Below are 27709 nucleotides of genomic sequence, written 5' to 3' on the forward strand. Positions count from 1 at the left end.
CCAGTCTGGCCACTGTCTTGACCTCGTCTTCTCCTCTATCTGCTCACCCTCCAATTTCTGCGCCTCAGCTCTTCCTCTCTCTGACCATCACCTGATCACCTTCACACTTCATCACCCTCCCCCGCAGTCCCGCCCAATACTAACCACTACTTCCAGGAATCTCCAGGCTGTCGACCCTCCCACCTTATCCTCTAGTATCTCTAATCTCTTTTCCATCATGTCCTCCGAGTCTGTCGACAAGGCTGTCTCCACTTACAATGCCACTCTCTCCTCTGCTCTGGACACCCTTGCACCATCCATCTCCCGTCCCACAAGGTGTGCTAATCCCCAGCCCTGGCTGACCCCTTGCACCCGATACCTTCGCTCCTGCACCCGATTGGCTGAACGCCTCTGGAGGAAATCTCGCACCCATACTGATTTCATCCATTACAAATTCATGCTATCCTCCTTCCAGTCCTCCCTATTCCTCGCCAAACAGGACTATTACACCCAATTGACTAATTCCCTCAGCTCTAACCCTCGTCGTCTCTTCGCCACCCTTAACTCCCTCCTCAAAGTGCCCTCTGCTCCCACCATCACCCCTCACTCTCTCCTCAATCACTGGCTGACTACTTCCGCGACAAGGTGCAGAAGATCAACCTCGAATTCACCACCAAACCATCGCCTCTTCGTCACCCTTTTAACCCACTCCCTCAACCAACCAACCCAGGCCTCCTTCTCCTCTTTTCCTGATATCACCGAAGAGGAAACCGCCCATCTTCTTTCCTCCTCGAAATGCACCACCTGTTCCTCTGACCGCATCCCCACCAACTTACTTAACACCATCTCTCCTACCGTCACCCCCCCCCCCCCATCTGTCATATCCTCAACCTTTCTCTCTCCACTGCAACTGTCCCTGACACTTTCAAGCATGCTGTAGTCACACCACTCCTCAAAAAACCATCACTTGACCCTACCTGTCTCTCCAGCTACCGCCCAATTTCCCTCCTACCCTTCCTCTCCAAGATACTTGAACGCGCCGTTCACAGCCATTGCCTTGATTTTCTTTCCTCTCATGCCATCCTCGATCCGCTTCAATCCGGCTTTCGCCCCCTACACTCGACAGAAACGGCACTATCTAAAGTCTGCAATGACCTGTTCCTTGCCAAATCCAAAGGTCACTACTCCATCCTCACCCTCCTCGACCTATCCGCCACTTTTGACACTGTCAATCACGATTTACTTCTTGCCACACTGTCCTCATTTGGGTTCCAGGGCTCTGTCCTCTCCAGGTTCTCCTCTTATCTCTCCCACCGAACCTTCACTCTCATGGTTCTTCCTTCACCCCCATCCCGCTCTCTGTTGGAGTTCCTCAGGGATCTGTCCTTGGTCCCCTTCTTTTTTCAATCTACACCTCTTCCCTGGGCTCCCTGATCTCATCTCATGGTTTCCAATATCATCTTTATGCTGACGACACCCAGCTTTATCTCTCCACACCAGACATCACTGCCGAAACCCAGGCCAAAGTATTTATCCGACATTGCTGCCTGGATGTCCAATCGCCACCTGAAACTGAACATGGCCAAGACCGAGCTTATTGTCTTCCCACCCAAACCCACTTCCCCTCTCCCTCCACTCTCTATCTCAGTTGATAACACCCTCATCGTCCCCGTCTCATCTGCCCGCAACCTCGGAGTCATCTTCGACTCCTCCCTCTTCTTCTCTGCGCATATCCAGCAGATAGCCAAGACCTGTCGCTTCTTCCTCTATAACATTAGCAAAATTTGCCCTTTCCTCTCTGAGCACACCACCCGAACTTTCGTCCACTCTCTCATTACCTCTCGCCTTGACTACTGCAACCTACTCCTCGTTGGCCTCCCACTTAGCCATCTATCCCCCCTTCAGTCCGTTCAGAACTCGGCTGCACGTCTTATCTTCCGCCTGGACCGATATACTCATATCACCCCTCTCCTCAAGTGACTTCACTGGCTTCCGATCAGGTACCGCATACAGTTCAAGCTTCTCCTACTAACCTACAAATGCACTCGATCTGCAGCCCCTCCTTACCTCTCTACCCTCATCTCCCCTTACGTTCCTACCCGTAACCTCCTCTCTCAAGACAAATCCCTCCTCTCAGTACCCTTCTCCACCACCGCCAACTCCAGGCTCAGCCCTTTCTGCCTCACCTCACCCCATGCTTGGAATAAACTCCCTGAGCCCATACGCCAGGCCCCCTCCCTGCCCATCTTCAAATCCTTGCTCAAAGCCCACCTCTTCAATGTCGCCTTCAGCACCTAACCACTACACCTCTATTCAGGAAATCTTGACTGCCCCTACTTGACATTTTGTCCTTTAGATTGTAAGCTCCTTCGAGCAGGGACTGTCTTTCTTTGTTAAACAGTACAGCGCTGTGTAACCCTAGTAGCGCTCTAGAAATGTTAAGTAGTAGTAGTAGTAAATACACTTCAGACATATTTAAGACAGAAAAATATCCAATACATTTTACAGGCTTAAAACATATTGTTTCTTCACAAATCCTATTAAGGTTGGTGTTCCAATTAATAAAAGGACTTTTTGTATATATTTTTGCTGTAAGAGCTATAGAAGCAACAATAGCACAGTTTGACTGCATCATCAGAGAATGTTGGTAGGGCAGTGACTTGAGCATTGGTCCATACCTTTACTTAAACACTATTGTATGCACCAAGATTCTGCTGAGTCTGTTTTTGGTCAAATAGTTTTGAATTATGTTTTATTGCTGAACTTGTTTTTGTATGCTCAATCTGTGTGTTTGAAAATTTTTCCTATTAAAACCGTGGTTAAGCTTCAGCCTGCCACCTCCTTCATTCTGACTTTGTTCGGATTACAGAAAGTGAACATATAAAGAGAATCCTATGTTGCAACCTTCAGCTATAAAGTCACCTAACACTCCTGCTTGGAGAAAGCATAGTTGCTTGTCCTGTAATAAGGGTTCTCTATGAACTGCTGGACCCTATAGCACACATCCTGAGGCTGAAGCTTATTGAAATTTGAACTGAAGAGAGAGAGAGGGATTGTGACACATGGGAAAGCTTATGCAAGCTCAGAAGTCTTTCTAGAGGTTTCTGAGCTCTGGGAGATCAGACCTGGTCAGTTCTCTTGTTGATGACATCACCACTTGGGTGGCTGTAGGATTCTGCTTTTGACAGGGAACCCTGATTACATGGTAAGCAACAACACTTCCTAGTGGAATGCTTCATAGTAATCATCTTGATTTTACATCAAGTAGCGTAATGTTAGGAAAGCCTGAGATATCATCATGACAAATATGCATGCTGGTTGACACTTCTGCTGCACTGCAGGAGGAAATGGAATGTGTTTTGTCTGGGGGTTTTTTTTTCCTCTCTTTTGGCTGTTTTAGGTTCCTCACATTTTTTTGAGCCTCCAGTTGCGGCTACTGTGCCTTCATTGATTCTTTTCATCTGCTTGGGATTTAGTTTTCTAAATTTTAATCCTTCATCTTGAGTAGGTCAGGTATTGGAGATGATGTTTTGTAGTAGAAATGTATGGACTGTAGTACAGTTGTGTTCTGAGGGGTTGAAATACTGCTTCTATAGTATTCTCAATCCCTGCTGAATTAATGAACGGGAGCTAATCCAGGAACCAAACCTGGGTCTCTTACATGGCAGTTCTGTGACAGTGGGCCATTGAACTGGAAGGTATTTGTTTCCTTGTTGTTAATTTTTTCTTTCCTTTTGTGCAGAAGACATTATATACTCAAGATGCTCCGTTTCATGTGGTCATCACCAGTTACCAGCTAGTGGTGCAGGATGTGAAGTATTTCCAGAGAGTGAAGTGGCAGTACATGGTGTTGGATGAGGCTCAAGCTCTCAAGAGCAGCTCCAGGTAATGTAGAGTATGGCAGTGCCACTCTGAGAATTATATACTCAGAACCGGCCATGAGATACACACATTTTTTTAAGCTTCTTAGTAGGCAAGCACAGGAGTTTCTGGAGCTCTTCCAGAGGCTAGGACAGGGCTTTCCAAACTGCTGAAAGAAGTACAGAATCAACTAAAGTAGATGTGCTCTCATAGTTTGTGCAGCAAAGACATAAGTAATATATCCTGGTCCTTAATCAGGTAGTCTGTTTAGTGCCAGCCCACTGTTCGCATCTCTTAAAGGTATCATTCTAGAAGAGCTTGAGTTAGCTTTGAGCACAGATGTAGGTTTTCCATAAGTGTTCCTTACAGTTTTTTCTTTTTTTTTTGTATATTTTTTTCTCAAAACCCTTCCCCCCCCCCAACTCCCCACTATCATATTAATTTCCCTTACAGTATTTGAAACATTTTTTGAAGTAGCGAAGTGGTTGATGGAAATATTTTATTGGGATGTAAAATGTATAAATGGTATAAACAATATACAAAAAACTCATTTTTATTTCCAAAGAATTGCTATTTGTCTATGTATCTATGCATCATATTTATACCAACACTACAAGAACAACAGATATCAGTAGTCCAATAATACATTTAGAAATGTTGCCAAAAATTGAGGGACACTTTTACTTAGCGATGGTAAGCATTTAACGCATGCTTACCACACACTAAAAAGCACTGCTGCGAGACGCGCTCAGGCATCCTGCAGTAGTTTTGGGATCGGCATGTGCTACCCCTGCACAAAAAATAGGTTTTATTTTTTAGTGCAGGGGGCATGTTTAGAGGCAGAGAGTAGGTGTGGCCTGTGCTAATTGAATACGCAGGTAAACTGCCAAGCGCTGCCCCAGTTAGCGCGGGGTTAGCATGTGAGCCCTTTCAGCCTAGTGAATAGGTGGTGGTAAGGGCTCACACGCTTATGGCCATACGCTAGTTGTGAAATTAGCACATGGCCATCAATGGGGAAATAGAAATTGCAGTCATTTTACAGCCGTGCTAAAAGTGGCCTCAGCGCACGGGAAAGCCACACACTGTTGATATCGCATGCCACTTTGGGGCTCTTTTACTAAGCTGCACTAAAAAGTTCTTATCCTGTAGCAAAGTATCTTCCATTCAGGAGGAATCCAGGGGTCAATTGCACTCAAAATGACCAAACAAGATCCACTTACATGGACAGAAAAAGGTAGATGTAGTAATGGTCCTGCTTTAGTAATTTATACCATTGAAGAAGAAACATCCAAATAACAGGTCCAAAGACATAGGTTGTAGTAAGTAGTGGTGGAAAATATAATTGTGAAGAATATCAAGGTCCCAGCTTGTTAACAAGCATCACAGTCCCTATTACTGTTCTGTTGTACTGAAACAAAAGCTTGATATTGTCCATTGGTATCCATACATTGTATTGAAATTTATAAAACAAAATTTAAGATTTCTTTTTTAATCAGGAGACATTTTCCATAAAAAATTTCCATCTTCACATTTCTGCCTTTGACATGGGAAATGTCCTGTATGACAACTGTACCTGGTACATAATAACTTAAGCAGGCAGTGAATGATTTTACCAGGATTAACAAAAGCACCTTAAAAAAGAAAACCTGGAGCAATAATCAGTGGGCTGATGCCTCTAGCAAAACAGGGATGGTTAAACAGCAATAACATCCGTATTGTGAGCAATAGAAACTAGTAAGTTTGCTGAGTAAGGAGCTACCAGGATTGGTTTTTGACAACTTGCCTGAAGTTTCATGGTAGTTAACCTGAAGGCACTCTGTTTTCCTCCTTTGTTCTTATTTTTTGACCTCCACCACCTGCAATTAGATGGCACAGTATTATAGAGTATTTTAAGAATTTTTAAAGCTCCTAATTTTCTAGGTTTTCTAGGGTAGGAGATAGAAGAAAGTGAAGCAGATATGAAGGGGACAGGGAGACAGTGCATAGAGTCTGTTTCCTTAGCTGCTGTTTCATTTCCTTAAAACTAAGTTTTTGTAAAATTGCACCAGTACTTGTTTCCTGAAGTGACTCTGGCATCAAGCAGATCACTGAATTGGCCTCTTCTGTTTTGATACTGGTGGTAACAAACATTTATTTTGGCGTGCAGTGTCCGCTGGAAGATCCTGCTGCAGTTCCAGTGTCGCAACCGGCTGCTGCTGACTGGTACTCCTATTCAGAACACCATGGCAGAGGTAGGTGGGATGCCAAACAGTTGCATATCGTGGTTGGGTTGTGAACTAGTGTTTTTGTGATTATTTCCCTGTGAGAATGTGAGATGAAAGTACAAATTTTATTTCTGTCTCTCTGTGTATACAGTGGTGGAAATAAGTATTTGATCCCTTGCTGATTTTGTAAGTTTGCCCACTGACAAAGACATGAGCAGCCCATAATTGAAGGGTAGGTTATTGGTAACAGTGAGAGAGCACATCACAAATTAAATCCGGAAAATCACATTGTGGAAAGTATATGAATTTATTTGCATTCTGCAGAGGGAAATAAGTATTTAATCCCTCTGGCAAACAAGACCTAATACTTGGTGGCAAAACCCTTGTTGGCAAGCACAGCGGTCAGACGTCTTCTGTAGTTGATGATGAGGTTTGCACACATGTCAGGAGGAATTTTGGTCCACTTCTCTTTGCAGATCATCTCTAAATCATTAAGAGTTCTGGGCTGTCGCTTGGCAACTCGCAGCTTCAGCTCCCTCCATAAGTTTTCAATGGGATTAAGGTCTGGTGACTGGCTAGGCCACTCCATGACCCTAATGTGCTTCTTCCTGAGCCACTCCTTTGTTGCCTTGGCTGTATGTTTTGGGTCATTGTCGTGCTGGAAGACCCAGCCACGACCCATTTTTAAGGCCCTGGCGGAGGGAAGGAGGTTGTCACTCAGAATTGTACGGTACATGGCCCCATCCATTCTCCCATTGATGCGGTGAAGTAGTCCTGTGCCCTTAGCAGAGAAACACCCCCAAAACATAACATTTCCACCTCCATGCTTGACAGTGGGGACGGTGTTCTTTGGGTCATAGGCAGCATTTCTCTTCCTCCAAACACGGCGAGTTGAGTTCATGCCAAAGAGCTCAATTTTTGTCTCATCTGACCACAGCACCTTCTCCCAATCACTCTCGGCATCATCCAGGTGTTCACTGGCAAACTTCAGACGGGCCGTCACATGTGCCTTCCGGAGCAGGGGGACCTTGCGGGCACTGCAGGATTGCAATCCGTTATGTCGTAATGTGTTACCAATGGTTTTCGTGGTGACAGTGGTCCCAGCTGCCTTGAGATCATTGACAAGTTCCCCCCTTGTAGTTGTAGGCTGATTTCTAACCTTCCTCATGATCAAGGATACCCCACGAGGTGAGATTTTGCGTGGAGCCCCAGATCTTTGTCGATTGACAGTCATTTTGTACTTCTTCCATTTTCTTACTATGGCACCAACAGTTGTCTCCTTCTCGCCCAGCGTCTTACTGATGGTTTTGTAGCCCATTCCAGCCTTGTGCAGGTGTATGATCTTGTCCCTGACATCCTTAGACAGCTCCTTGCTCTTGGCCATTTTGTAGAGGTTAGAGTCTGACTGATTCACTGAGTCTGTGGACAGGTGTCTTTCATACAGGTGACCATTGCCGACAGCTGTCTGTCATGCAGGTAACGAGTTGATTTGGAGCATCTACCTGGTCTGTAGGGGCCAGATCTCTTACTGGTTGGTGGGGGATCAAATACTTATTTCCCTCTGCAGAATGCAAATAAATTCATATACTTTCCACAATGTGATTTTCCGGATTTAATTTGTGATGTGCTATCTCTCACTGTTACCAATAACCTACCCTTCAATTATGGGCTGCTCATGTCTTTGTCAGTGGGCAAACTTACAAAATCAGCAAGGGATCAAATACTTATTTCCACCACTGTATGTGTGTGTGTATATATATGTATATATATATATTCTTGCAGAATGGTTTGGATAAACTGGTACATGCTTCAGAAGTCTTACAAGAAGAAAAGCTTTAAAATAAAATTGTATCTTTAAATGAGGCAGGATGAACTGGCCACATGATGGTGCTCTAACTCCAAGAAATACGTTGCTATCCCATACAAGGACTGACACTGTTTTAACTAATTATGAAAAACATTAATTTTAACACCAAATCACTTTTGAAGCTTCTACCATTGATTTTCTGTGGCTAATATAAAAATAGAACAAGAAACATAATATGACAGCAGATAAAGCCTACAGGGTCAATATAGCCTTCCCAGTTTTCTTCCAGTTTTTCTTTGATTTATTAGCAGCTAAATATTTTCTAGGCCTTCTTACTTTCTGTTACTGTTCTTGTTTACGTTATTGTGAAATATTTTCGAATGTTACTCCTGAGTCTACTCTCTCTTGGAGCATCACATCATATATTACCTCTTGTTCCAGAATCCAGTGGCATATCAACAGGGGGATTGGGAGAGGACACCAACAGGAGTAGCTGGAAAGACAAAAAAATTAAAGCAAGGGTCCTTTGTGATGTGGTGTATGTTGGTGGAGATTGCTAATGTAAACATTATCTCCAGGGGTCCAGAGATCCACCGTATACTACTGTTTGGAACATTTTTTGAACTAAATAAATGTTTGCTGCTCTTACATTATTTAGAAACATATCATATCTCTTTCTCCTCCTTGAGGTTATAGCATTCACACCATGGTCTGCTTTTCTTACATGATGGAGCAAAGATTTAATTTTTAGTCAGTTTACCAATTAGATAATCAAATTCCCTATATCTTTTCTCAAAGCCTGCCCTCGTTTAGAGTCTTCCTATAGTTTACAATTGGATCAGTAAAGGAAAATCTTTTTTGTAACAGGTCCAGCGTGGGTGTCTGTTATAAGTGGGTGCAAGCCTTAACCAATTACTTGGGTGTTTTGTTTTGTTTTTAAAGCAGACTCTGGTGCATATTCAGTGATTGACTGTGTTAAATAATAGTGGAATGATCTGTGTTGACATCCATTGCTTTAAATATCTGTAGCCCTATGATCAAAATCATACATTCTTTTCATCCTGTTAGATCAGTCCAGACCAGTAGGTTATGTCACTCTACCAGCAGATGGAGACAGAGAAAGCTGAACGTCACTGGCATTGATGTAAGGAGTGGTATACCCTGGATGTTGGTATTTACATAAGTACATAAATTTGCCATACTGGAACAGACCAAAGATCCATCAAGCCCAGCATCCTGTTTCTAATAGTGGCCAATTCAGGTCACAAATACCTTGCAAGATCCCAAAAAAATAACAATACATTTTATACTCCTTATCCTAGAAATAAGCAGTGGATTTTTCCCAAGTCCATCTTAATAATGGTCTATGGATTTTTCCTTTAGGAAGCCATCTAAATCTTTTTTAAACCCCTCTAAGCTAACCGCTTTTACTACATTCTCTGGCAGCGAATTCCAGAGTTTAATTACACGTTGAGTGAAGAAACGTTTTCTACGATTCATTTTAAATTACTGCTTTGTAACGTCATTGCGTGTCCCCTAGCCCTAGTATTTTTGGAAAGAGTAAACAAGCGATTCACGTCTTCCCGTTCCACTCCACTCATTATTTTATAGACCTCTATCATATCTCCCCTCAGCCATCTTTTCTCCAAGCTGAAGAGTCCTAGCCGCTTCAGCCTTTCCTCATAGGCAAATCTTCCCATCCCCTTTATCATTTTCGTTCCCTTTCTCTGTACCTTTTCTAATTCCACTATATCTTTTTTTGAGATGTGGTGGCCAGAATTCCACATAACATTCAGTGTGCGGTCATACCATGGAGCGATACAAAGGCATGATGATGTCCTCATTTTTATTCCCTTCCTAATAATACCTAACATTCTATTTGCTTTCTTAGCCACCTTCGCAGCACACTGAGCAGAAGGTTTCAAGTATGATCAATGACACCTAGATCCCTTTCCTGGTCAGTGACTCCTAGTGTGAAACCTTGCATTACATGGCTATAGTTTGGGTTCCTCTTTCCCACATGCATCATTTTGCACTTGCTCACATTAAATGTCATCTGCCATTTGGATACCCAGTTTCACAGTCTCATAAGATCCTCTTGTAATTTTTCACAATCCTTTTGCTATTTAACAACTTTGAATAACTTTGTGTCATCAGCAAATTTAATTACCTCACTAGTTACTCCCATCTCTAGATAATTTATAAATATGTTAAAAAGCAGCAGCACAGACCCCTGGGGAACCCCACTATCTACCCTTCTCCATTAAGAATACTGACCATTTAACCCTACTCTGTCTTCTATCTTTTAACCAGTGTTTAATCCACAATAGAACACTACCTATTGTCCAATGACAATCCAATTTCCTCTGGAGTCTTTCATGAGGTACTTTGTCAAATGCCTTTTGAAAATCCAGATACACAATATCTACCGGCTCACCTTTGTGCACGTTTGTTCACCCCTTCAAAGATGAGGGGAGGATCGCAATGACTGTAGGTAGTCTTCGTACTGTAGTAGTCATGGTCTTCTGTAGGGATAGTCCTTAGTGGAGTGCATGATCTGGTGCAGGAGGTAATGGTGATGGAGCCCCTTGATAGCAGTGATTATAATATGATCAGATTTGTTATTATCTTTGGAGTAAGTATACACAGGAATCCAATACATTAGCATTTAACTTTCAAAAAGGAGACTATAATAAAATGACAATGGTGAAAAAAAGAAGAGCAGCTGCAAGGGTTAAAAATTTACATCAAGTGTGGATGCTGTTCAAAAATACCATCCTGGAAGCCCAGGCCAAATATATTCTGTGTATTAAAAAAAGGAGGGTGGAAGACCAAATGACAGCCGGCATGGTTAAAAAGTGAGGTGAAGGAAGCTATTAGTGCTAAAAGAAAAATCCTTCAGAAAATGGAACAGACTGAAGACAATAAGAAATAACATAAGGAATGTCAAGTCAAATGCAAAGCACTGATAAGGAAGGCAAAGAGGGAATTCGAAAAAAAGATTGCGTTGGAGGCAAAAATACACAGTAATTTTTTTAGGTATATTAAAAGCAAGAAGCTGGCAAAAGAATCGGACCAGTAGATGACCGAGGGGTAAAAGGGGCAATTGGGGAGGACAGAGCCATAGCGGAGAGATTAAATGACTTCTTTGCTTCAGTGTACACCGAGGAAGATTTGGGAGAGATACTGGTGCCAGAAATGGTATTCAAAGCTGACTAGTCAGAGAAACTGAATGAAATCTCTATAAACCTGGAGGATTTCATGGGGCAATTTGACAAACTGAAGAGTAGCAAATCTCCTGGAGTGGATGGTATTCATCCCAGAGTACTGATAGACTTGAAAAATGAACTTGCGGAACTATTGTTAGTAATATATAATTTATCTTTAAAATTGAGCATGGTACCGGAAGATTGGATGGTAGCCCATGTAACACCGATATTTTAAAAAGGTTCCAGAGGAGATCTGGGAAATTATAGACCGTTGAGCCTGTCATCGATGCTGGGCAAAATGGTAGAGACTGTTATAAAGAACAAAATTACAGAGTATATTCAAAAGCATGGATTAGTGAGACAAAGCCAACATGGATTTAGTGAAGGGAAATCTTGCCTCACCAATCTATTACATTTCGTTGAAGGGGTGAACAAATATGTGGTAAAGGTGAGCCAGTTGGTATTGTGTATCTGGATTTTCAAAATGCGTTTGACAAAGTACCTCATGAAAGACTCCAGAGGAAATTGGAGAGTTAAGGGATAGGAGGTAGTGCCCTATTATGGATTAAAAACTGGTTAAAAGATAGAAAACAGAGAGTAGGGTTAAATGGTCAGTATTCTCAACGGAGAAGGGTATTTAGTGGGGTTCCCCAGGGGTCTATGCTGGGACTGCTGCTTTTTAACATACTTATAAATGATCTAGAGATGGGAGTAACTAGTGAGGTAATTAAATTTGCTGATGACACAAAGTTATTCGAAGTCGTTAAATCGTGGGAGGATTGTGAAAAATTATGAGGACCTTATGAGACTGGGAGACTGGGCGTCTAAATGGCAGATGACGTTTAATGAGAGCAAGTACAAAGTGATGCATGTGGGAAAGAGGAACTCGAATTATAGCTATGTAATGCAAGGTTCCGCATTAGGAGTCACCAAACAAGAAAGGGATCTCTGCATCATCACTGATGATATGTTGAAACCCTCTGCTCAGTGTGCTGTGGCGGCTAAGAAAGCAAATAGGCTGTTAGGTATTATTAGGAAAGGAATGGAAAACGAAAATAAGGACGTTATAATGCCTTTGTTTTGGTCCATGGTGCGACTGCACCTCGAATATCGTGTTCAATTCTGGTTACCGCATCTCAAAAAAGATATAGTGTAATTAGAAAAGGTACAGAGAAGGGTGACGAAAATGATAAAGGGGATGGGACGACTTCCCTATGAGGAAAGGCTGAAGTGGCTAGGGCTCTTCAGCTTGGAGAAAAGATGGCTGAGGGGAGATATGATAGTGGTCTATAAAATGAGTGAAGTGGAACGGGTAGACGTGAATCGTTTCTTTTACTCTTTCCAAAAATACTAGGACTAGGGGGCATCCGATGGAAGCTACAAAGCAGTACATTTAAAACAAATCTGAGAGAATCTTTCTTCACTCAATGTAATTAAACTCTCTGGAATTCATTGCCAGAGAATGTGGTAAATGTGTAATTAGTGGGGTTTAAAAAAAGGTTTGGGCGGCTTCCTTAAGGAAAAGTCCATAGACCATTATTAAAATGACTTGGGGAAAATCTACTGCTTATTTCTTGGATAAGCAACATAAAATGAACTTTTTTTGGATCTGGCCAGGTACTTGTGACCTGGATTGGCCACTGTTGGAAACAGGATGCTGGACTTGATGGACCTTTGGTCTGTCACGTTGTGACAATACTTATGTACTTAAGAAGGTATGTGCTTCAAAAATGGACCAAGTAAAAGAACTAGAGAGTTCAGGAGATTGGGGGGTGGGGAGTGCTGTGCATCCTCATTCTGTTTCATACAGTCCTCTAGGTCTGACACGCATTGTTGGTTAGCTATGAACTCAAGACTAAGAGATTCTAGCTGCTCATCCATTATGTTCAATTTGTTCAAGATATTTAAAAAATGTTTTGGCTATAGATGACAATTGCAGCTTTCCTCTCGGTTGTGATTTCCACCATCCACGCTGAGCTGATGGTAGTTGGCCCCAAAGTGTGTCCTCCTGCTATCTTTTCAGTAGGTTTAGCTTCCTCTCTCTCCTTCCTTGGTATTTTCGTTGTCATGATTTCTACAGCAGAAGCAACTAACTAATAGGAAACGAGCTATTCCAACCTCGATGTGAAAATCACCTGTTTGTACTTCTTTGGTTATGGGAGGCAGGGACTTCAGGAGTGTGTTTTCACCCACAAACGCTGCTCAGCATCACATGACCACCTAACTCAATTTCTGTTGAGACGGTTTTGCTCTTGCCTAAGAGTTTTGCCATTTTCATGTGACTCGGGAGGTTTCTCTTCCAGCCTTCTTAGAAAGGGCAAAGAAAAGTTTGGAGCAAATGCTCTATAAGCTAGATATATATAGAGCCCTCATCCTTTATTTGGAGGTCATCATTGTCTTATGTAAGTTGAATCAATTGTCTTGTTCAGTGAACCACATAAGGAGAAAAGTGTCATCAAAGTCTCCTTTGCACACTAATTAAATTGGCAGTTGAGTCGCAGTGTTGCCTAGATTGTAAAGTGGTACCAGAAGGTCTTTTACTGCATTTGACAAGTGGGCTCTTGGGCATAGGCCAGAGCAGTTGCTCCACAGAATATTTGTAAAGCAGCCATATGTTCCTCTCTGTATCCTTTTGTCAGGTTCTGCAAGATTGATGTTCCAGAGAGGATTGTGCTTTTGGCAGAGCAGTTTTGGAAGGAGCCTTGTCTTCTGACAGGCTGAGGGACAAAGCTCAAGTACATTCCACTGTTCTGGGCTGGTCTAGCAGAATGAAAGGAAGATGAAATTTGTTCTTACCTGCTAATTTCCTTTCCTCAATTCCTGCTAGACCATTCCAGTATCCATCCAGAAACATAGCAGGTTTTGTGGGGAGGGACTTTGTGGTATTTGACTTGCTTTTGTGCTTGTTCTTGCTTCTCTATGTATATTAGATTAGTTGTTAAACTGAAGATTACCCTTTATTTTTTAAGGCGGGGATGTTTCCTTTCATTCTGTGTGATTTGTGTCTTGGCCATTAGCGTTCTGACAAGTTCCAGGCTGCTTCACCTTTTGTTAGTAATGTCACTGGAAGTTCACCTTTCTGTGCCTCCCATCTGTTGGTAGGGTGACACATCCCTCTGGTCTAGTAGGAATCAAGCAAAGGAAATCAGAAGGGGAATTTCACCGTGAATCAAACTGTCGTTTTAATTGTTGTTCATCGTATGTACTGGCTTGACTAGATTTTAAGCTTCATGGAGAGGGACTGTCCATTGTGGAATTGTGAAGTTCTGCATGCGTTTTGACTGAACCGCTATATATGATGCTATATATATCTAGATCCCTAATTTCAAAAGTATTAAAGTTTTAGTAATGTTTCTAAGATTACAGCAACAAAAGGGGTTCAGAGTAGAGTTGCATGGGGACAGAAACCTTACCCATCCCTATCCGTCCCCACAAAAATTTAACCTGTCCCTGCAAGAATTTAATGGCACATTAAAAAAAAATTCCAGTCTCTGTCTCTCTGGGTTCGAGCCACAGCACTGCAGGCAAGGAAGGATCAGAAGTTGGAACTTGGAACACTCTAGTAAGACTTGTCTCTGATTCACTGGCACTGTGTGCTGAGAAGTTGCCACATGCACGTGCCAGTAGGTCAGGTGACATCTGATGCTTATGCCTGTGTCGGAGCTGAGGTCTGCCGCCAGCCTGGGAGCAGAGAGGATTAATTGTAACATAGTAAGTGACAGCAGATAAAAACCTGAACGGTCTAGTCTGCCAACAGTCACGCTCATCAAGTCATAATTAAATCAACAATGAACGTGATATTATATACTTGATCATGGTCTTTCTTTGGCATTCCTGGGACATAGACCATAGAAGTCCGCCCTGCCCTAATCTTATGTTCCAACTGCTGGAGTTGTCGTCGAAGCTCACTCCAGCCTATGTGTCTTCTCATTTACAGGAAACAGACTGTAAAAGTCTGTCCAGCACTGTCCTCTTATTCCTGCCATTAAAGTTGCTGTCTAAGCCCTTTCCAGCCCATCCTAAACCCTTTCCATATATGAGACACAGATCATACAAGTCTGCCTGGTATTCATCACAGCTGGAGTCACCATTTAAGTGTCACTCAACACAGCCACACATATGCAACCATTTAAGTTTAGTTTTTTTATAACTTACATTTTCTAATTAGAGATCCTCTGTTCATCCCATGCCTTTTTGAATTCCGTCACCATTTGTGTGTCTATCACTTCTTTATGGAGACTTTCTGCATCTGTGCTGTTAAAGCGAGGAGGGGGAAACAGCACTCAAAGAACTTGGTACTCGGTAAGTGAGAGGCTGGCACAAGTGGAGCGTACACTTCCACAGGAACCCCGCAGGAACGGCTTGCGTCCCCGCGGGAACCCCACAAGAACATCCCCGCGTGAATCCCGCTCCCTTGCAAGTCTCTAGTTCAGAGTATGCCTCTTGGGCAGGCTCAGAGTTCATGTGCAATGGCTTCTGAAGGGAATCATGATCTGTAGCCCCCTGACTGTGAATAATCTTTAATAGCTAGGCTATACAAAAGGGGGAAAAGCAACTTGACCTTTCTGTATTGCAGTGGAATGTTTGATTGATTGTTCATAGAAGCACCAGTTCTTTTCCATTATTTGCAAGCCTTTGTAGGCGGTGGCGTTTTAAGGGGGCATTTTTCCCTGTTCCCACTGGGACACAGTCTGTGGGCGCTTTTTTACTCATGCACTTTGTGCCAGTTTTCAAAGGGAATATATGCATGTATTTTTCTTTGAAACTTGGTGTGGGTGCAGAGTACATGTAGATGCGTGTGCCTGTTTTTGATAGCAGATACCTTTTTTCATAGGAGGAAAACAAATGTGGAGTTGAAAATGCATTTGGTGAATGTTAAATTCCTCCCTTGACGCAAACATACCCCTGGGCAACACCAAAAATGTCATAATATTTTGAGCTGCTTTGAGGGAGGGTAACTTTGAGACAGCCAAGTTACATGTATACATTTGACATTTATAGATAACTTTTACAAGTGGCTGCGTTGTAGACAAAAATAAAAATATGTTGTATATTAGTTATTTTTAAAAAGAACCACAATCTACAATGCCTCTAGCTTTGTCCAGGACCAGTCTAGCTTCTAGATCTCTGTATTATATAATCTGTGAGAACCAGTTGGTCATAAGAGTTTCTTCTGATGTGGTGGTGGTATATTAGAAGTGAGACTTTACCTGTTCTTTTCTCTCAGCTGTGGGCACTACTGCACTTTATCATGCCAACCCTTTTCGATTCTCATGAAGAATTCAATGAATGGTTTTCGAAGGATATTGAGAGTCATGCAGAAAACAAATCTGCCATCGATGAGAGTGAGTGAAATCCCTTTCGACACCTCCTGCCTCTCTAATTCTAACATTTTGCAACCAAGCCTGTTTTCTCCCCTCTACACACAATTGCTGTTTTGACTATCTCCTGTGAATGTCTTCCTCAAGTTTTCAACTCTGACTGAAGCTTCTGTGGTCCAAGATCTGGCTCTTCTGTCTAAAGCACTTGCCTCCTACATTAATGCCCATCATTTCAACACATACCGTATTCTGCAAGGTTACTTCTTCAGAAGGAGATGAAATAATGCCATCAGAGTGCTATTTAAGTTTAGCACATTAACAAATTAAGGGACTAGATGTTGTAAAGGGTTTTCCCCTGTATATCTATGGGCTATTTAAGCATATCTGGCCCTAAACTGACTCCTCCAAAAAGCACTAGTTCCCAGACACATTCCTCAGGAACCTCATCTAAGTCTGTTTGAAAAACTTCACAATCAAGTGGTCCTAGGAGCTAATTTGTATAGTTTAGTATATTAAAGCACAGATCTGGACAGAGTTCTCCAGGACAAGTGCCTGAAAGTCAGGGCCAGACCAGCCATTAGGCAAAACTAGGCAGTTGCCTAGGGCAGAAGCTTCTGAGTGCAGCAGTAGTTAAAGCAAAACAATAGATCCTGATAGCCACATAAACTCAGAGCCATTAGCACATACTTTGCAAAGAGAGTGAAAGCACACACACACACAAAGTAAAGTTTAATATTTGGAATTATGGTGTACAATTATGCATTTTTAGAGGGTTGTTGTGGGAGGCCTGGTATTGGGATGATCATGATGAGTTCAATTATCAAAATCTCAGAAATAGAGGCAGTATAAGGCCTTGCACCAGCCCTGCCTAAAGTGAATATAATTTCTTGGGCCTTCATCTGTTTGTATTAGAGAAGAGACTTTATTACCTAGATTTTTGCTGTCGCTCTAACCCTGCTTGATGCATTGTTTGGTGTTTGGGGTGCCATGAGTGTTGTCTTGTCATTGATTAGGTGAAAATAGATTCCTTTATTGTCTTCCAGTAAATTCTTGGATGAGCAGCTCCATCCCACTATGGCTGGACTGGTTTATCAGGAAGGACAGGAACTTATGACTTGTCCTTTCTTTTCTGTGGTCTGGCTGTTGTCAGAATGCTTGGGTTGCTTTTGTCTTTCAGACCAACTGTCCCGCTTACACATGATTCTGAAACCATTCATGTTGAGGAGGATCAAGAAGGATGTAGAGAATGAACTGTCAGATAAGGTACAGAAGAAACCATATGAGCACTGCTGAAACTTTCATATTCTGACTTACTAAGCATGGGTTATGATTTGGACATGGGAAAACCATTTGCATCTGCTGTATAGTATGAGGCTGAGTGGCTACTTTTTTATAAAATGTGTGTTCATTTCCAGTTTCATATGAACCTTGGTCTCTGTACAAATATGCATGGATGAAGTCATCTTGATTTTATTATTGTTTAACAACTGGTTCCATGAGGTCCTTGAATAAGTCCATATTATGGTTAATATTGATACCACATAGCCATACTTTTCTTCTGTTTAGTTTCTCCCAAGTTCACAATTAAAGCTTTTTGCTGGAATGCCCCACTGCTGTTTTTCAGATTGAAATTCTGATGTATTGCCAACTTACAAGCCGGCAGAAATTGCTATACCAGGCTCTGAAGAACAAGATCTCAATTGATGACTTGCTGCAGTCTTCCATGGGCACTGCGCAGCAAGCACAGACCACCACCAGTAGCCTCATGAACCTGGTGATGCAGTTCAGAAAGGTAAAACCCGTCAACTGCATATAGATCATAGTCCCTTACCACAGTTTTCACATGATTAAAGGATATGATGTTTGCAAAGTTGCATTTTGATTTGGACAAAGTGTTTTCTACATACAAATCCTCATTTTGTGCTACAAATAATCTAATATAATAAAACGCACCGTGAACGTTCTGAAGACAACGTTCTGAAGTCACTCAAACACTCCTTGGCTGTAGGGTTCGTGGATTCATGGTGTGAAGCCAGCCAGCCGTCTCTGCCCCGCCCTCGTGTCAAACGTCATGACGTCGAGGGCGGAAAAAAAAAAGAACAAACGGATCGCACCCACGCACGGTGCGTTTTATTATATTACATTTACCTCCGTGGTGGCGGTTCTGGCAGCGCAGCGTCGGGGAAGGAGGCGGCGCTCCCGACGTCTCTAGCCTTCCCTTCGCTGTGTTCCGCCTTCTTCTGACGTCAGTCAGAAGAAGGCGGAACACAGCGAAGGGAAGGCTAGACGTCGGGAGCGCCGCCTCCTTCCCTGACGCTGCGCTGCCGGAACCGCCACGGAGGTAAATTTAAAAATAAAAAAAAAAAAGGATGTTGGGGGGAGAGAAGAGGGTGGGCAGTAAAGTTGAACAATGGGAGCGGGAGGGCAGGGGAGAAACGACAGCATGGATGCGAAGGGGGGGGCATGGATGCGAAGGGGGGGGGGGGGAGAAGAGGGCGGGCCAGGCTGGGACATGGGAGAGAGAGGAGCATGGATGCGAGGGGGGGTCATGGAAGGGAGAGGGGAATTGCTGGAAAAGGATGAATGGAGGGGGCAGGGGACAGAGGAGCATGGATGGGCATGGATTGGGAGGGCAGGGCTCAGGGAGAGAGGGGAATTGCTGGAAAGGGATGAATGGAGGTGGCAGGGGACAGAGGAGCATGGATGGCCATGGATTGGGAGGGCAGGGCTCAGGGAGAGAGGGGAATTGCTGGATAGGGATGAATGGAGGGGACAGATGGGCATGGATGGATATGGATTGCAGGGCAGGGCTCAGGGAGAGGGGAATTGCTGGATAGGGATGAATGGAGGGGGCAGGTGACAGAGGAGCATGGATGGGCATGGATTGGGAGGGCAGGGCTCAGGGAGAGAGGGGAATTGCTGGATAGGGATGAATGGAGGGGACAGATGGGCATGGATGGATATGGATTGCAGGGCAGGGCTCAGGGAGAGAGGGGAATTGCTGGATAGGGATGAATGGAGGGGGCAGGTGACAGAGGAGCATGGATGGCCATGGATTGGGAGGGCAGGGCTCAGGGAGAGAGGGGAATTGCTGGAAAAGGATGAATGGAGGGGGCAGGGGACAGATGGGCATGGATTGGGAGGGCAGGGCTCACACTCTCTCATATACAATGTCTTTCTGACTCACACTCTCACACACTCTGTCTCACACTGTATCAGATTCACTATGTGCCACACAGTCACTCACACACTCGCTTGGTCTCATACACTCACTCTCACAGAGAATCTGTGTCTCACACACACTCTCTCTCTCGCACACACACACACACACACACACACACTCTCTCTCACACTGTGTCTCACATACACACTTGCACACACTCTCATTATCACACACACACTCTCTCACAAACACACTCACACCCAGACTCACTCTCTCTCTCACACACACACACACACACACACTTTCACTCTGTCTCTCACACAGTCACTCTCACATACACTCTCCCAAACATACACACTCCGAGGAAAACCTTGCTAGCGCCCGTTTCATTTGTGTCAGAAACGAGCCTTTTTTACTAGTATATATATATATATTAAAAAAGAAGTATAAAGTCATGATTGCAGCCTTCAGTGATCACTTTTTTACCTTTATTTTGTTGCATTTGATTATCTGCTTTTTTTTTTTTTTTTTTTTAGAAAAGAATAACACATTAGATCACAGTAAGAACACATGTAAATAATCAACATAAAAATGACAGGGTTGTTTTCCTCTGAGGACAAGCAGGTGATCCATGTTGCTCGGCGTGGAACACTTGGAATAGTGTACTACAGCTTTAAGACACTTGCTGCCATCCTCATTGCACATGCGCGAGTGCCTTCCTACCCACCGTGAGAGTGTGGGACCAGCAGTCTTCTCTCATCCGCTGTGAGGAGAAGACACATTGTTTCGCAGCTCCCTCACTGTGTCTGATGTTAGTTATTTTGACGGCTTTTCGTGGCTTCCCGGTGGGGTTTTTACCAGTGTTCTTCATTTTACCTTTATGTGGCTTCTTTCTTTTTACCCCTTATAGGTTCTGTGTTTTCCTTTTTTCTGTGCTCATTATGCCCTCTTAGGCCTGAGCTCTAGTTAGGCTTCTTGTCCTTACTTTTTTTTCTTGGTGATGGGCCCCTTTTAAGGTCATCATCGAGTGACTTGATTTGGCCATGGCTGTTTTCCTTTCATGTCACTGAAGGTTCCCAGTGGCTTTAAACGTTGTGCCTGGTGCAATTGGACCATATCTGGTAAGGACACCCATTCTTGGTGTCTCCAGTGTTTGGGGCCTGAACATACTCCTTCCAACTGTGTTCTTTGCCTTTGTATGAAGAAAAGGACTTAGCAGGCCAGAGGATCAAAAAGAAAACATTTTTGGAGCCTGGTCTGAAATAGACATCTGAAATAGACGTCTTCAAATCTAAGCTAAAAGCCCACCTTGATGCTGCTTTTAACTCCTAACCCTTATTCACTTGTTTAGAACGCTTATTTTATCATCCTCATTTAATATTCCCTTATCTCTTGTTTATCCTGTTTGTCTGTCCTAATTAGATTGTAAGCTCTGTCGAGCAGCACCGGAGCATCAAGGAATCAGATCCCTGAGAAGCATCTGCACTGGGAAGATCACTCCTTCCATTGTGGAGGTGCGAACCCATAGGTCCCCATGCAGCCAGGATCAGGCATCTGCACTGACCCTGACAATTCAGTAGCCTGCTTCTCAACTGATGCCCCAGCCTTTTCTGATGGTGGCCGTTTGAGCATTTGGCGGGGATCCTTCAGCAGAGTGCATTGGCATCTGGAGTGCTTGCATCTGCTGTGCCTCTTCCTGCTTCCCCGCAAGATCCTAAGCATGCAATGAGGCCTCCAACCCCAACACCAAGTGTGGTATTGGCATTGACAGCCTCCTGTGCTGGCACCCCCTCGATTTTGGTGGATTTATTTTGTTACATTTGTACCCCGTGCTATCCCACTCATGGTAGGCTCATTGCGGCTTACATGGGGCAATGGAGGGTTAAGTGACTTGCTCAGAGTCACAAGGAGCTGCCTGTGCTGGGAATCGAACTCAGTTCCTCAGTTCCCCAGTACCAAAGTCCACCACCCTAACCACTGGCCACTCCTGAGGCTAGAGCTGAGATGTTTGAGGTCCTGGACTACAACTCTCCTAGAGAGAGGTCCTGCTTCACCAGTTCCTGAAGGATGTTCATGTGAAGAACTGGCAGTCCCCTCTGTCGGTCCCTGTCCTGCCTAAAGAGATTGATACAATGTATCGTGTCCAAAGTTCCCCAGGGTATGACAGGCTTCAGTTGCCTCCTCATACCCAGGTGGTGGAATCAGCGCTCAAAAGAGCCAGGAGTTTAGGGACTGTGCTTCAGCGTTCCCAGGCAGAAAACTCTGGATTCTTTTGGGTGGAAAATGTATCAGGTCTTTATTCTCATTTCCCGCATATAGTCTTACCATCTGTACATGAGCCTTTACTTGCAGAATTTGGTGCACAGTATGTCTGATTTGACAGATACACTCCCACTGGAGCAGGCCGAATCTTTTCACCAGCAGGTCAAGCAGCAGAAGGTATGTTGTAACATCTTGGCCAGGGCTCTTAAGATGTTGTGTCCTGCATCTTTGCCCAAAGTATAGCATTACACAGACTCTCATGGCTGCATGTCTCTGAGATTGGCAGATGCCACATGCCGGGGGGGGGGGGGGGGATCTTTTTGGAGAGAAGGTGGAGGAGGTGGCTGAACTCATCAAGCAACACACCATTGCTATTGATACTCTTTCCCGCCAGGTGCCTTCTACACCCTCCTCCTCATCCTGGAGGTTTTTGGTCAGTTTGAAGAGGGGTACATATTACTCAGATGCATAGGTACGCTTCTTCTTGCCATCCTCAGCAGGCACAGTCCCAGCACACTTGTTTTTATCAACAGCGTTCGCCCAAGGCCCAACCGACCCCCCCCCCCCCCCCCCCAAGTCAAAACAGGGGATGAGTTTTTGACTGGCTCCAGCAGAGCATAGCCACAGTAAAAGTAACTATCTCAAATTGGTAGGAGGGAGACTTTTTTTCCCAAGAAAGGTGGCCCAGTTTAACCTCAGACTGATGGGGCCTTCAAATAATCGTCTCAGTTACGGCTTACATTGGGAGCAAAGTCCACCAAATTGCTCACCGAGAGCGTCTCACCTCAGCTCTCATCACAAGGAGGCACTTGCACAGGAACTCTCCACCTGTCTAAAGGCCCATGTGGTCAAGGGGAAGAAGGGAAAGGGATTCTATTCCAGGTATTTTCTTTGCCAAAGAAAATGGGAGGGGGGGGGGGAGTGTCCCATCCTAGACCAAAGGGCCCTGAACAAATTCCTGGTCAAAGAAAAGTTCAGGATGGTTTCCCTGGGCACCCTCCTCCCAATGATTCAGGAAATGGATTGGCTATGCTCTGTGGACTTAAAGGATGCCTACGTTCACATCCTGATACTTCCAGGCCACAGGAAGTATCTCATATTTCGGGTGGGAATACATCACTTCCAGTATCGCGTGTTGCCGTTTGGCCTCATGTCAGCTCCCTGGGTTTTCACCAAGTTTCTAGCGATAGTTAGTGTCACTACGCAGACTGGGAGTCCATTCATTTCCCTACCTGGACGATTGACTGGTGAAGAGCCACATCCAAGGATGGTGCTCAGGAGTCCATGCAGAGAATTGTTTGGGTGCACCCATTCAAATGGACAATTAGGTTGCAATGTATTACACCAACAAGCCAGAGGGGTTCTGGATCATACCCTCTGTGACAGGATGCTGTTCAGATGTGGTACTGGGCTGTCCAGCACAGGATAGTTCTCAGGGCCACATATCTGGCAGCAAATCCAACACCCTCGCCGATAGACTGAGCAGGGTCATGCAACCACACGAGTGGTTGCTCAGTATGAGTGTTACCCTTGAGATCTTCCGAGCATGGGGCACCCCCTCGGTTGATCTCTTTGTCGTTCTGCTCAACCACAATTTTCCTCAGTACTGTTCCAGGGTCAGGGCAGACTAGCGTCGGATGCCTTCCTTCATTCTCCCAATGAATAGAAACACAAATTACAGGCACGAAAATCCCGTTTCGCCACACACATACAGAAGACTGTTCTCCCAATGAACAGTCTTCTGTATGTGTGTGGCGAAACGGGATTTTCATGCCTGTAATTTGTGTTTCTATTTTTATGACATGTATTTCCTCTAGTTTGGCCATCAGGTGGTGTCTGGCCTCTGCTTTTAAGCTGTTGCAGAGGGGACTTTCTTTCCAGCTTAAGCCCTGAGGGAAAGCAAACTGCCCTGCTATTGGCCAGAAACCCCTCAGTGTTCATGCTGTGGGCTTTGATTGGCCCTGAAGTTCAAAATCCAGTCAGAATATTCTGGAAATCTGTGACCTATTCATTCACTATACAGATAGCCAGCTTCCCTATCTAGCACAGTGGGATAAAAATGGATTTGGTTGTGTTGTTTTAGACTTGATTGTAACGGGTATAATCTTTCAGGGTGTTTGGAGGATTAATGATCTGTCTAGAGGAAAAGATTAGGCAGAAAGATTTATTCAGCCACACAATTACTTGAGCAGATAACCAAAATTCTCCGAGGACAAGCAGGCAAAAATGTCATCTCACATGGGTAATCCTCCGCGACGGCCCCAGGAGACCGGAACTCTTTAATAAAATCTAGAAGTTTGTAGAACGCTTCATCGCGTGGACCCGAGCGGCTTCCCGCTGGCGACACAAGCGTGCCCTCATCAGTTCTCTTTTTTCCGTGATCGAGGAAGGTTGTGTTACCAGCGTTCCGTCATTTGCCTCGGGAGACCAGAGTTCGGTGTTTCTCCGAGGACAAGCAGGCTGATTGTTCTCACGACTGGGTGACGTCCGCGGCAGCCCCACCAACCGGAAAGAAGCTTCGCGGGACGGTCGGCACGCAGGGCACGCCCACCGCGCATGCGCGGCCGTCTTCCCGCCCGTGCGCGACCGCTCCCGCCAGTTCCTTTTTTTCCGCGACTGGAGAGAGTTGTGCTTCTGCCACTCTCTCTGTTTCAGCCGCCGGATTTTTCGACCGCGTTTACGCGGATCGTCGCTTCGCTTCGGATTACCGTTCGGTTTTCCTTTTTTCTTGTTTTTAAAAAAAAAAAAAAAAAAAAAAATCTCTGCGCGTGCGGAGCACGCGCTCCCCTTTTCCCTCGCTTCCAGCGGGGACGCCACATTGCGGCCTAATGGTCGCTCGGTCGTTTATTTTTTCGTGGTCTGATTTTAGCCACCATTGACGACTTTGACTTCGCCGACGCGATTTTTCCGTCGATCTCCTCGAAGGTCCCGAGTGGATTTAAAAAGTGTGGTCGCTGCGGCCGGCCAATCTCGCAGACCGACACCCACGCTTGGTGCCTCCAGTGCCTCGGGCCGGAGCACAATCTCAAGTCGTGTGCTCTGTGTCTCGGTCTCCGGAAACGGACTCAGGTTGCGAGGCAAGTTCTGCGGGACCGTCTTTTTGGAACTTGCGCCGGCCCCTCGACGTCGACCTCGACGGCATCGGTATCGAAGGCCGGTTCTTCGGTACCGGTATCGATGCCCGAGACATCGGCACCGATGGCAGCGACCCCAGGAGAACAGGTCCCGTTGGCCCGCCGGTCCGCCGGTGAGAGTGGGGTTGAGAGGCCGCGTGGGCAGTCGGCCCCGGTCACTCCCTCAGCTCGTGAGCCACGGGACCGACCCCTGTCTGACCCGGTGCCTCGAGACCGAGGGGGATCGACCTCCTCCTCCTCCATGCCCTCCGGCGCCGGTGACGTGCATCGAAAAAAGGATAAGAAGCGTCGTCACCGGACGCCCTCGGTGCATCCCGAAGAGGAGTCGACGCCGAAGCGTCATCGTCGAGAGGAGAGGTCTCCGTCGGTTGTGGAGGTACCGACGCGTCGGGGTTCCGGCACCTCGGTGCCGTCTCCTGGCTCCCAGCAGCTTCCGGCACCGACACCCTTACCGGCCCCACCGCCTTTCCCGGCAGCGGGCCTGGACGAGTGCCTCAGAGCCATCCTTCCGGGGATCCTGGAAGGGCTGATGCGCCAGGCTGTGCCGGCGCCGGGGGTGCTTGCGCCCTCGGCGCCGATGACTGTGGCGCTGGCGAGCTCTAGCCCGGCGCCGGGGCTGTCGACACCGCCGCCGCTTGCGGTGCCGGTCTCGACTGCCACGCAGGTGGAGTCCCCGCCGGCGTCGATGGAGGGAGCTCCGTCCCCGCCGGCGCGGGAGTCCACCGCTCGACGACACCGAGACCTCGGTGCCTCGACGTCGAGCCGGGCCCGGTACAGGACTCAGCTACATGAGCTAATGTCCGATACCGAGGATGAGGACTCGTGGGGGGAAGAGGAGGACCCTAGATATTTCTCCTCAGAGGAGTCTACGGGCCTTCCCTCGGACCCCACGCCTTCACCGGAGAGGAAGCTCTCACCTCCTGAGAGTCTCTCCTTTGCCTCCTTTGTGCGGGATATGTCTATCAGCATTCCCTTCCCCGTGGTCTCTGTGGAAGAGCCGAGGGCCGAGATGCTCGAGGTCCTCGACTATCCATCACCACCTAGAGAGTCCTCCACGGTGCCGCTGCACAATGTCCTGAAGGAGACGCTGCTCCGGAACTGGGTGCGACCATTAACTAACCCCACCATTCCCAAGAAAGCAGAGTCCCAGTACAGGATCCACTCTGACCCAGAGCTCATGCGGCCCCAATTGCCCCATGACTCGGCGGTCGTGGATTCTGCTCTCAAGAGGGCACGGAGTTCGAGGGATACCGCCTCGGCGCACCCGGGGCGGGAGTCTCGCACTCTGGACTCGTTTGGGAGGAAGGCCTACCAATCCTCCATGCTCGTGACCCGCATCCAGTCATACCTGCTCTATATGAGCATTCACATGCGGACCTATGTGCAACAACTGGCGGACCTGGTCGAGAAGCTCCCGCCGGAGCAGTCCAGGCCTTATCAGGAGGTGGTCAGGCAGCTGAAGGCGTGCAGAAAGTTCCTGTCCAGGGGTATTTTTGACACCTGTGACGTGGCATCTCGTGCTGCGGCCCAAGGTATAGTGATGCGCAGGCTCTCATGGCTGCGTGCCTCTGACCTGGACAACCGCACCCAGCAGAGACTGGCTGACGTCCCTTGCCGGGGGGATAACATTTTTGGTGAGAAGGTCGAGCAGATGGTGGACCAACTGCATCAGCGGGAAACCGCTCTCGACAAGCTCTCCCACCGGGCGCCTTCAGCATCCACCTCAGCAGGTGGACGTTTTTCCCGGGCCCGGCAGGCTACACCCTATTCTTTTGCAAAGCGTAGGTACAACCAGCCGGCCCGAAGGCCTCGTCAGGCACAGGGACAGCCCCAGCGCGCTCGTTCCCGTCAACAGCGTGCGCCTAAGCAGCCCCCTGCGCCTCCACAGCAAAAGCCAGGGACGGGCTTTTGACTGGATCCACGGGAACATAGCCGCCCTCAAAGTGTCCGTACCGGACGATCTGCCGGTCGGGGGGAGGTTAAAATTTTTTCACCAAAGGTGGCCTCTCATAACCTCCGACCGGTGGGTTCTCCAAATAGTGCGGTGCGGATACGCCCTGAATTTGGCCTCCCTGCCTCCAAATTGTCCTCCGGGAGCTCAATCCTTCAGCTCCCATCACAAGCAGGTACTTGCAGAGGAACTCTCCGCCCTTCTCAGCGCCAATGCGGTCGAGCCCGTACCACCCGGGCAGGAAGGGCAGGGATTCTATTCCAGGTACTTCCTTGTGGAAAAGAAAACAGGGGGGATGCGTCCCATCCTAGACCTGAGAGGCCTGAACAAATTCCTGGTCAAAGAAAAGTTCAGGATGTTTTCCTTGGGCACCCTTCTGCCAATGATTCAGAAAAACGATTGGCTATGTTCCCTGGATTTAAAGGATGCATATACTCACATCCCGATACTGCCAGCTCACAGACAGTATCTCAGATTCCGCCTGGGCGCACGGCACTTTCAGTATTGTGTGCTGCCCTTTGGGCTCGCCTCCGCCCCACGAGTGTTTACGAAGTGCCTCGTGGTGGTGGCGGCGTACCTACGCAGGCTGGGAGTGCACGTGTTCCCATATCTCGACGATTGGCTGGTCAAGAACACCTCGGAGGCGGGAGCCCTCCGGTCCATGCAGTGCACTATTCAACTTCTGGAGCTGCTGGGGTTTGTGATAAATTACCCAAAGTCCCATCTCCAGCCATCCCAGTCTCTGGAATTCATAGGAGCGCTGCTGAATACCCAGACGGCTCAGGCCTACCTTCCCGAAGCGCGGGCCACCAATCTCC

The 27709-nt window shown here is 46.1% G+C and overlaps 1 protein-coding gene across 1 annotated transcript in view; it reads left to right on the forward strand.

Moving 5' to 3' along the window:
* The window catches only part of INO80 (INO80 complex ATPase subunit), a 462811-nt gene that overhangs the window by 233370 nt on the left and 201732 nt on the right, over window positions 1-27709 (forward strand). The window contains exons 16-20 of the mRNA XM_030213886.1: window positions 3722-3864; window positions 5987-6071; window positions 16288-16405; window positions 17559-17644; window positions 18006-18173. Of these exons, the coding sequence (XP_030069746.1) occupies window positions 3722-3864; window positions 5987-6071; window positions 16288-16405; window positions 17559-17644; window positions 18006-18173 (600 nt within the window). The remainder of the gene's footprint in view (window positions 1-3721; window positions 3865-5986; window positions 6072-16287; window positions 16406-17558; window positions 17645-18005; window positions 18174-27709) is intronic.

This window comes from Microcaecilia unicolor, chromosome 9, assembly GCF_901765095.1.
Source record: "Microcaecilia unicolor chromosome 9, aMicUni1.1, whole genome shotgun sequence".
Classification (NCBI taxonomy): Eukaryota; Metazoa; Chordata; class Amphibia; order Gymnophiona; family Siphonopidae; genus Microcaecilia; species Microcaecilia unicolor.